The sequence below is a fragment of the Actinia tenebrosa genome, unplaced genomic scaffold (assembly GCF_029948245.1).
Source record: "Actinia tenebrosa isolate PJP-AT-01 unplaced genomic scaffold, QUT_ActTen_1.0 PGA_scaffold6__47_contigs__length_16458017, whole genome shotgun sequence".
Lineage (NCBI taxonomy): Eukaryota > Metazoa > Cnidaria > Anthozoa > Actiniaria > Actiniidae > Actinia > Actinia tenebrosa.
In genome coordinates this window covers 15971987-15982972 of record NW_028292583.1, presented here as the reverse complement: position 1 = coordinate 15982972, position 10986 = coordinate 15971987, and the positions used below count along the sequence as shown (strand labels likewise).

The following is a 10986-nucleotide window of genomic DNA, read 5'->3' as shown; positions in this document are numbered from 1 at the left end:
GGAAATTTGTAAAACTCGGTTGACTCATCTTTTTACTTCTTCTTTTTATCCGGCTTTCTGGTAGGGCTTTATATTCTTTGATATTTTCGTTCAACTACAGGGAGATTCTTGGAGTTCAAGAATGTTGAGTCCAATGTCATCGACTTTGCTGAAACTAGAGCAAGAAAATTACACTGCTGAAGGTTTCAATGACGAGTTAATCAAGGTATTATGACTTAAACCGAAGAAGGTTTGCTTTTGATAATTATCTTTAAATAAAGCCTTCTTGATATTTCAATCCTCTCCTTATAGGAACTTGAGGCCTTGGACATCTCTGGATCCACAAGAGAAGTACACAAATTTAGTGAATAATGGGGGAAATTTAATACGAAGTGTGAAATTTCTAAGTCTAATAATTTTGTTTTTCTTTGTCATTTTAACTTATAGGATCGATTTGTTATTCATAAAGTTTATTTCGAAGCACTTATCAATAACCAGTCCATATTTAAAGACCTTCTGAATGAAATCAAAGTGAGCAAAGCTTTAATAGTTTTTTGATTTACATATGTATTGGTTTTTGTCTTTGTTGTAGACGTTGTTGCTGCTGTTATTTTTGTCGTTGTCTGTTGCTATCTTTTTGTCGTTGTTGCTGCTGCTGTCGTTCAGTATTGGTGTTGTTGCTTCCGCTGTTATCGTTATTGTTGCTGTTGTCATGTTGTTGCTATGTGCAGTTGTTATTGTTAATGCTACCAGTTGCTGTTGTTACTTTTTGCTTCTGCTCTTTTGGTTCAGTTGTTTGCTGCTTCTGCTTTCGTTGCTGTCTTCGTCGTCGTCATCGTGGTCGCTTGTAACTGTTGTTTCATTTTCCCAGTTCTTTACCATAAATTTATTTTTATTTTTCTTCCCTATATATAGAATGAATACGAAGAATGCATTAATACCATTTTAAGAGGCAAGAGGGAGTTGCTCTTTGTAGTGAGCAAGCTTGCACAAACAGTTGGAGCAATGCCTACCTTAAGGTAACAGACCCAGGAAAACTGATTTCTTATCGATTTTATAATACCCAATATTGTCTTTACCATGTCTACAATGTGCCACCAAAATAGACATTACAAGAATAGACGAGAAGACCTCCAGAATAAAACATTATTGCTGCAACAAGACAACAAAAGGTATATGACTAGACGTTGTAAAAGACTGAATACTAACTGAATACTGGTTATAACATCCCCACCCCCACCCCCCCCCCCCCTTGGTTATAAGTCCACCCCAAATATCCTTTTATGAGCCCAATCTCTCCGCTGGTATTTCGTGTCTATTTCTTCGATAAACAAAAAGATATCTTTTACCCCTAAGCTTATTAAAGCTTTGATTATTTTCCAGGATCGTTGAAAAAATCAAGGCCATCCGGTACGTATTATGAAATACAACAAGACAGACCGCCCCGAATGTTTTGTAGGTGATCAGTAATTTCTTACACACCTAAACGCACACACCGACACAGTGCATTAAGGGGTGTGTCAAGAAAAAACTGAGATGCATTTCAGGATATTGCCTTTCTTCATACTAACTTGAACCTAACCTAACCTAACCTAACCAAACCTCTTGTGTTTCAAATTGATTTAATTTTTTTTTAAGCCAACGACAAAAAGAACTAATCGTTGATGACGCTCCATTGGAAGGTAATATGTATTCTGATGTTATGATAATATCGCTATTAAGGTTGTTGTTTTTGTTGTTGTTGTTGAGGAGATAACAGAAAATCACTGGGCTCATTTGTTCAAAAAAAGACTGATAAACGTTTACCCAACGTTTTTCTTTCCCAGATACCTCAGAAACTTTAAAACATTATCGCCAAAATGTTCCGCAAATACCTGATCTTACTATCGAAGAACAATTGCATATCCCAACGCTCAAGAAAAAGGTAAGCATCATCAATAACATGCATTAATATAATATAATTTTGTTTCCCAACTGAAGCTTTAGAGAACATGTAACCTTTTTACCATCTTTTAGCTTGTTTCTGTTTCACAAAAACTGTCGAAATTTAAGGAGGATCATAAGAGAAGGTATGCAAAATTTTGGTAAAATTGTTGTAAAAAGTTGTTGGTAAAAAGCTCAGTTCAGTTTTACTACGAATTCACTAAGTGTATATGGTATGAATAAAATTATTGAAACTATTGAAACTGCATCCGCATCATAGGTATCACCTTAAGATATCACAGCAAAACCTTCTGGATCGACTTCTTCAAAAGGAGGTAACTAGCCATTGGTATCACTTCGATACCATCGCACTTGTGTGCTCCTGCTAATGAAATACTAATCAGTTTTCTAATTATAGTTTCATGTGTACTAGATCTCTCATTCCCTTAAATTTTATTCTTTTTCTAAATGAACTTTTTTTAAGTATTGTTAAAACTTTTTTACGCGGTGTTTAAATTTTCTTCTAAGTGAATTTTTAATTTTCATTTCGTTACCAGGAAATAAAGAACAATTTAGAACGAGAGACTAAGTCCTTAGAATTGAAACTTTGTACATTAAACGTTTCCTTTTCAGAAGCAGTAAGTATCTTTTGCTTGACAAATTAATATTTACAGTTTACACCTAACGACGACACGGCTAAAAAACCGCTGCGCATGCGCCAAAGTTCCCGCCTGTTGCGGAAAACAAGATTGCGGACGAGAGAGTGTTTCCCGTGCTTCAGAATGCTATATTTCCAACATGTGACCCCCAGCGTTTCAGTTTGACTTTGATTGGAGATCGAGAACAAGCAGATAAATCTGTAGACCCTATTGAACATGTACATAGTCTTCGCAAGAAAATTGACTCATTGATCATCATGGTAAACGATGCTGTTTTGGGGCAACAATATTGATAGTCATGGCAAAAATCGTTGTCAGAGCGCCTGCGATAAATTCAGCGGTAAACCACATTGCGCACTCTCAGTTGATACTTAAATTAGCCAATCAGCAGTTTTTTAGCCGTGTCCCTAACGACACATATGTTACTGACTCTCCTTGCAGCTTGAGAAGATTGGCAAGAAAAAAGATGCCACAGATATCTCGGAGAAAATTGCAAATGTCTTGGAGCTATTGAGAGATGACTTTGTTGACCTGCCAAGTAAGAAACACTTTTTGGAGTTCTGGAACAATACGGAAAGCTAACGACAAGGAGGAAGGGAGGCTAACGACAATTAGGAAGGAAGGAAGGAAAGGAAGAAGAAAGAAAAAAAGAATGTTTGCGGATTTATTGAATATATATAGGAATGCATGAGTTGCTTATAATAGTACCATTATTTTCAGAAGTACTAATACTTGGACGCCTGTCATCTTAGATGACAGTTCCTTCATGACTCGCTCCAAAGAAGTTGGGCGTTGTCGTCAGGTACTGAATTGTGGTTTTCTTTTAATAATTTATCAGCAATGAGAGATGAAGAGAAAACAGAAGGTAGTGAAACTACTGTATATCATATGGATGACAACCATTCTTCACCAAATACAAGCTCCTCTGAAACAGGGGTAAGAAATAATATTGACCTTACTTTAATAGTAAAAAAATACCCCTTAGAAGCGACTGGTGATTTTGGTAAGTTTGAATGACATTAATCATCAACTTAAACATAACAAACTTCAATTGATTGGATACGTGAGTCTTTTTACGAAACATTCAGGGAATAACTCTATCTTTTGATTAATCTGCGGGTCAAGTTTAATTCGACGTTCTGTAGTGTTTCAAGAGGGAAAATGCCGCGGGGAAAATAGCTTCCGGCAATGACCTAAAGCACGATCGGTACGAAATACCACAGTCATGATAATGAAATTCCAGAATGAGGTGACATCATCCAGATGTTACTATACCATACGCGCCAAATTCAAACCGTGTAATGAGATGCAAATTAGGCTCTACAAAAAACTTTCCTTGGAAAAACTCAAAACCCAACTTAATAAAATCCTAAATTGAAGAATCTAAAACATACATCGATCAGGTTTCATCGGGATTTTGTTGCTGAAATACCAAACAACAATTCTAGCTTTCGGCAAGAGCATTTCTGTAATTTTTTCCCATGTAAAAATACGCTTTTTAGTAAGCATTTTTTTTAAACACTTGTATATCAAACATGGTTGTTCATATTCAGGGATTAAATTCTCTTCGAATTTCGAAAATATCAATTAGGTTTCATCGGGAAATGTTTGTTTGATTATTTAACTTTTTTTCATAGATACATTTTAGTATCATTTTATAAATATATCTTAGGTAAAAATGACAGTTTTTATAACCCATGTTGAAAACCTTGACTTTTGCATATTTAGCGCCTCTAGGGCTTCACAGAAGAAAGCGCGTGAACTAGTGATAACCGACCGTCCTCTTGAAGCGTGTGAACTAGTGCTAACCGACCGTCCTTTCGAAGAGTGTGAACTAGTGCTAACCGACCGTCCTTTTTGAAGAGTGTGAACTAGTGGTAACCGACCGTACTTTTGAAGCGTGTGAACTAGTGTTAACCGACCGTCCTTTTGAAGAGTGTGAACTAGTGATTACCGACCGTCCTTTTGAAGCGTGTGAACTAATGTTAACCGACCGTCCTCTTGAAGCGTGTGAACTAGTTCTAAGCGACCATCCTTTAGAAGCGTGTGAACTAATGATAACCGACCGTCCTTTTGAAGCGTGTGAACTAGTGATTACCGACCGTCCTTTTGAAGCGTGTGAACTAGTGATTACCGACCGTCCTTTTAAAGCGTGTGAACTAGTGATTACCGACCGTTCTTTTGAAGCGTGTGAACTAGTGCTAACCGACCGTCCTTTTAAAGCGTGTGAACTAGTGCTAACCGACCGTCCGAGCTTTAAAAGGACGGTTAGAACTAGTTCACACGCTTCAAAAGGACGGTTAGAACTAGTTCACACGCTTCAAAAGACCGGTTAACAGTAGTTCACACGCTTCAAAAAGATGGTTAGAACTAGTTCACACGCTTCAAAAGGACGGTTAGAACTAGTCCACACGCTTCAAAAGGACGTCTATTTCTCAATTTCGGTTGTCCAGAAAAACAGTCATGTGATCATTCATTGAAACTTTGACTCTGACTCGAATAAAGTCGCATAAGTTTACTTCTCGACTTCGGTTGAGAAAAAAAAAACACAACAAATAATTCCTTTGATCATTCTTTGAAACTTTAACTCTAAACGAAATAAAGTCGCTTAAGTTTACTTCTCGACTTCGGTTGTCAAGAAAAACACAAGTTATTCATGTGATCATTCATTGAAATTTTGACTCTCACTCGAATAAAGTCGCTTACGATTATTTCTCAACTTCGGTTGTCAAGAAAAACACAACAAGTCATTCATGTGATCATTCATTGAAACTTTGACTCTGACTCGAATAAAGTCACATAAGTTTACTTCACGACTTCGTTTGTCAAGAAAAACAATAATCGATCGCAATAACACGAGTCTTCCTGGTCATATCAAAAATAGTTAATATTAACTATGTGTCAAGTGATGTCAATCAAAATGTTTATCCTGATATGACTCAAGGGAGTTCAATGCTGTCAATCATTTGTGTTTGACAGTTCTTTGTCTTCGGTCTAGCCAATCAGTGTTAGCGAAAATAAGTTAATGATGCATATCCTATAATGTATTCGTGAAATTATACTGATCTTTGAAAATCACTCAACTGTAAGTTCATGTCGCATAGAACAATAGAATTCTGCCCGATGACGTATTGTTTTTTAAAAAGACTCTTGTCCAATGAAAATGCCTTTCATAAAGCAGACTTATAATAGATGGAAAGAATCCCAAAGCATTAAAAAAACAAAAATGAGTATGCATTTGTCTCTCGTATCAATTTGAAATAGGTTTTGTTTACTAATTTTCTTACTATGCGCTTTTAAGGTAATACAGCATCATGATGCCCATGATACTGAAATCTTGGCTAACTGCAAAGCAACCTTCCAAGACGTAAGTTAAGGGTCAAGTTTTGTATCGTTATTGCATCTGAAACAGAATATCCTTTTGCGATTTCCAGTTGCTTGAAAATAAAGAACTCGAAGAGCTAGCTCTTCTTGCAGCACACGCACCTAAGGTAAGTGGGAAACTATTCTCTCCGACTGTAATGCTATAAATCAATCATGTATAGAAAAGCTTGTTTTTTAAACTTACTGCCATCTATTCTAGGGTGTTCTACGAACAAAGGAAAATTTTAATATATTGAAAGAGCTAGGAAGGTAAAGTCAAAACAAGTCAAGCAATCCTCCAGCCCTCCTCCTTTTAAAAACCGGCCTAAGCCTTTCGTGTTAATACCATTTGCAAATGATATATTTAACTTTGCTAATCAAATAAAGAGTGTATCAGAATAGGACTAAAAGCATTTTAGATCCGCGGACTAATTAAAAAAAAGGCACTCGGTCCCACCCTTTTTCTTTGTTCTTTACTCTCAAATCAACCTTAACTAATTCAAACTGGTTAGAGCTGTGCTCCGGGGTCACACATGGACTGTATTGCGGCTGCCAGAGGCGCATTCACATACTTTCAGTTCGACCTCGTTGAGCTGCGCCACTGCTGTACTTGCGGTGGTGATAAGCGATGACAAGTTTACTTAGTTCATAGGTATCAGAATATTCTGATGAAAAGACAGGAAAATAAAAGCACTTCACTTAACCTTTTTACTCAGCCTTGGCAATTCTGTTATCAATAAATGAGATCTACGAAAACAGACGAAACCCACCTCAGTCGTACCAAAGGTTTTTAGTTTTGATCTTAAGTGTAACCTTAATGCCGGTAAATCATACCAGCGATCTCGAAAATAAATTTTGGGCTATAAATATCTACTTTAACCTTGACTTTCTTCTCTTGAGTCCTCTTACTCTTGTCAAAATATTCATTTGTAATCTACGCACAAGGAATACCCACATGTTGATCTTTCGTGTCCCTATAGGTATGGGGAAAATTTATTTTTATCTTTGTGAACCGGTCAAAAAAGAAAGCTTTGGCGTTGTTGGTATTTTTAGATGCCGAATCATTTCGATTACTACTATGCTAAACATCATTCTCATCGCCAGGATCACTTTCCTAGCTACACTTTACAGGAGTGAACCCTGAGGTTCTGACTACATCCAACTGATTATATTTAGCTTAATAAAATGAAATAATCTAGAGACATATATCCTTAGAGGCAACGCCCATCTTGGATCCTTCACTAAGACTGAGGAAGTTACGGCTTCCAGGCAATATCCCAGTAAGCAGCATTAGTAAAAATACACAGCTGATTATTGAAAATCTCGCTCGCTGATTGGTCGAGAAACTCACGCTCAGTGAATATCGCCGCTCGAAGACTCGCTTATTGGTAAATATTCGCCGATATTCACTTAATCTTCGGCAAATAATTGTTAAGGAGGCTCGAAACGGTTTTTCTTGAGCGCGCGCTCTAGATCCAATCACGTAGAACTTATATATTAAAGGAAAATTATGCCCTGAAACATTTTAATATTCAAACTGAAAAAAATCAAAAACTGTACGACGAAATTTCTCCAAATTTTGCATATGACTTTGGTTTGTTTTCGAAAACTTTTGTAAGAGGGAACTATCCCAAACAAATTTTATTGACTTTTACGAATTCCCTCTTACAGAATTTTTTATTTTTTCGTCAAAAAAGATCATGATACAAAGTTTAAATATTGTGGTTTTTAAAGAAAAAATTACCATTTGGTTTATGAGTTATATTGTAATCTGTGGTTTATGGTCTTTGGCTTTCTAGGTTTACTTGCTGTCATATTAGAGCCGTATTAATTTTTTTAGTTCATGATTGTGACTGTATGTGAAGGCACAAAACACTTTCCAGCCGCCTTAAGTAACATGTTAATAACAGAATTCAGTTCTTTTGATAACATTCTTTCTTTGATTCTAGTGGGGTACTGAAGATTTACTGGGATGCCCTTCTTTCTACTCTTTTGATTCAACATTCAAAGTTATCAGCCTGGGAATCCGCTGAGTATGTGAAATGGTCCTTAGAAAATGGTGAGTAGTGATAATCGGAGAGTAGGAAAATATTCGTGTCATTCAGCTTACGAAACAGTTTGTTATGATAACCCAAAAATTGGGGGCGGAAATATTAACACGACTTTCGTGTTTCGTATCTTCTATTTTTCTCTTCTATAACTAAAACAAAATGTTAAAAATAGGGATTTAAGCATTTAATAGCTAACTGTAAATAGCCGTATTTACTCTTATCTGCCAGTAGAAAACTGACACTGAAGAGGGCATTTCGCATAATTTAGGTTATTGCGGATGCCATTCATAAGGAGACATCACTGTCTGTCTTCCGATTATGGTCTCATACTGGTCGCATTTTCATTGTTAAAAATTTATCATGATCCACAGCCAATATGCGACACAGTCTAGGAATCCACTGAGTGTGTAAAAAGGTCTTAAGAGAAAGTTGAGTGTTAACAAAAATGGTTCATTAGAATGAAACCATTAGAGAGCGTTCAAAACCATCCGGCCTCATGGAATTTTCTCGGTTTTATCATCGTTTTCCAGGATTTTTTGAGATCACCTTGCTGATTAATTCAAAACCGATTATCCTAAAACCGAGCCCATACATTGACCTTGACTGTTGAAAGCTTTTACGCATTAAATAGTCATGGTTGGTTTTTTTAGGTGTTCCAGAAAACGCGTTGTCATTTTATACCCATTGTCATATTTACACTGACATGAGAGCATAAAATCACTTTGTATGGGTATTATATTAGACCAAACGGAATCGTGCCCAATACAAACAGAAGCGTTGGATTGAAAGATATAACTTAAGCATGTAATATGAGGGATAAAACTTCCTTGTTTTCCTTTATCTTAATCTTTTTCTTCCACTTTCCTTTTTTTTTCCTTTTTTTTTTTTTTTTTTTTTTTTTGGCACGGAAATTTCCTTGTCTAACAGACTCATATTCAGTCCTACATGTAGATTAGATCTATATTGAATACGAAGACAAATCTCAAAAGCTAAATGTACAGATTAGACGAAATTACTAAAAGATACTGATCATTCATTATAAAACATTTGTTTTAGCAATGAAATAGTTATGATATTTGAAACTAAGACTGAAACTACGGGTCAAGAATAGAAAAATGTCGCCGCATTCAAAGCTTTCCACTTCCATGTGTGGTTGCAATTAGAACATGTCATTTGATGTTAGACATCGATAGTATTCATACTCATTGGTATTCATGTTAAAGGCTAATATATATTAAGCAGCAATATCTACCCCTAAATTGTTTTAATTTCACTACTTCTGGTTACACAATTATACGATATTTGTCAGTACGTGTTTATACTACAGGCCATGTAGCTACATACAACTCCTATTTTTATGTTATAGCATCTGGTTAACATTATAGATTCATTTTCTTAAAGAATTAAAACTAAGGGAGAACGTTCCCTGTGGGGATTTCAAGGCGAGAGTGATCCTTCCTTTGAACAGTACATAAAATGTATGTGATGCAGGGTATTCCAAATTTGGACATAGTGAATATGATAAAGGAAACAGCTTAAAAGTAATGTAAGAAGTTTTCTTACGGTATCATATACACAATGGAAATTCTCCGCGATTAGTTTAGACCTTTATCACCTCCCTCCCTCATCTCGTATTTTGGTTTGGTCTACGATTTTATATTTCAAGAAGATATTGTTTCCTTCCACCACATGAACTAAAGTCACTAAAGATAGTCAATACTATTTTTCTTTTTAACATAGATGAAAAAGAACACCTGATTCACTGGATAGCACAAAACGTGGTAAGCTTGGCACTGATGAAGATGAAGGATGTGTTGTCGTTAATTGCGCAGCGAATTCCGGTTATGAAAAAACTTTTGTGCGCGCTTTCTCCATGATGAATGTTTACTTTGTTAAGATGTGTTGTGGCCTAAATGGTAACAGTCCAAACTGCGAGACTCGTTATACCTCAGCCCTTCCACACGTTCATACACAGTTGCGATGACAGGTCTTCTCACGTACTCTATATTGTTCAAAAAAACGGTAGAGTTGAAGAGAGGCAAGGCTAAGGGTCAGGCCTTGAAATACGAGGAGAATTTGAACTTAGTGGCTTCCCAAATAAAAGACAGACTACCACAACTGAGTCAGTCTACACATGATACTCGCATTTACGACCCAAGCTGTCTTAACCGAATCTCGTGAAATGCTTCTTAATAGTTTCAATGTTAGAGCGCTGAATCAATCAGTATTATACAAGCCAACGTCCATCCCATGAAGATGTCATCATGGATGGTATATAACCCCTTTTGCATAATACTTGTGTCGCCTCTTTGATTCTCGTTGCTTTATCTTTCATCTTCTGTAACTACTTATTTTATGATTTTAACAAATGTTCCTATAATGAATAAAACAGTATAATCGACTTGCTCATCAGACCCTCGAGTCTTTTTTCAACATTGTTGCTTTACTTGTTTTCCCCTTTCAAAACTAACTTTATTTCTATATTTCTAACGCTTTTCGCATGTGCTTTCATGGTTTAATTCCATACATAAATCCAACTCGAACACACTTCCACTCAATAAAGGAGGCTTTAGCATAAAATTAAATGGATGTCTTAGTAGCAGTATACACACCAGAAGATTTTTATTTCTCGGTCATAGTAGTAGCCAAAACGCGATTTTAATATATAAGATTCTGTTCATTTAGATTTTAATCTAACGGCATCATAGTTTTAGTCTGATTTCCTTCCCAATCCAATTCATTTTTTTAAGATAGATGACAGTACCAAGATTGCTGATGAAATTGTCGGATACTGCCAGTGCACTGACGGAAGGTACGAATCATAAGCAAGTGTTCTATTTTATCACTGATAAATCCAGAATTATAGACTCTAGCTTTGACTTGTCGGAATATGCGGCATACGAATATATTTCCTCTACGCGTGTTGAATTTGTAGGCGACTGTCAATGACAATATTTGCGGTAATGATGTCATAATGGTATAAGCAATTTTAGTTTGTTCCGTTAATGGAA

The 10986-nt window shown here is 36.1% G+C and overlaps 1 protein-coding gene and 2 long non-coding RNA genes across 3 annotated transcripts in view; 2 read left to right on the top strand and 1 right to left on the bottom strand.

Annotated features, from left to right (window-relative positions):
• Nucleotides 1-6: 6 nt before the first annotated feature.
• LOC148906205 (uncharacterized) lies at nt 7-537 on the top strand. The gene is made up of 3 exons (XR_016121597.1): nt 7-205; nt 292-330; nt 427-537. It is a non-coding gene; the product is annotated as an uncharacterized LOC148906205 (long non-coding RNA).
• Nucleotides 538-900: 363 nt separating this feature from the next.
• The window catches only part of LOC116288294 (clathrin heavy chain linker domain-containing protein 1-like), a 20853-nt gene continuing 10767 nt past the window's right edge, over nt 901-10986 (top strand). The window contains exons 1-16 of the mRNA XM_031695063.2: nt 901-998; nt 1086-1151; nt 1363-1389; nt 1618-1661; nt 1806-1903; nt 1996-2048; nt 2183-2237; nt 2460-2540; nt 3003-3099; nt 3400-3497; nt 5863-5928; nt 5996-6052; nt 6145-6194; nt 7874-7983; nt 9716-9756; nt 10726-10787. Coding sequence (XP_031550923.2) covers nt 985-998; nt 1086-1151; nt 1363-1389; nt 1618-1661; nt 1806-1903; nt 1996-2048; nt 2183-2237; nt 2460-2540; nt 3003-3099; nt 3400-3497; nt 5863-5928; nt 5996-6052; nt 6145-6194; nt 7874-7983; nt 9716-9756; nt 10726-10787 — 1019 coding nt within the window. The 5' untranslated portion in view covers nt 901-984. The remainder of the gene's footprint in view (nt 999-1085; nt 1152-1362; nt 1390-1617; nt 1662-1805; nt 1904-1995; nt 2049-2182; nt 2238-2459; nt 2541-3002; nt 3100-3399; nt 3498-5862; nt 5929-5995; nt 6053-6144; nt 6195-7873; nt 7984-9715; nt 9757-10725; nt 10788-10986) is intronic.
• Nucleotides 992-10986, bottom strand: part of LOC116288297 (uncharacterized) — a 15711-nt gene continuing 5716 nt past the window's right edge. The window contains exon 2 of the long non-coding RNA XR_016121548.1: nt 992-1131. This is a non-coding gene — a long non-coding RNA (uncharacterized LOC116288297). The remainder of the gene's footprint in view (nt 1132-10986) is intronic.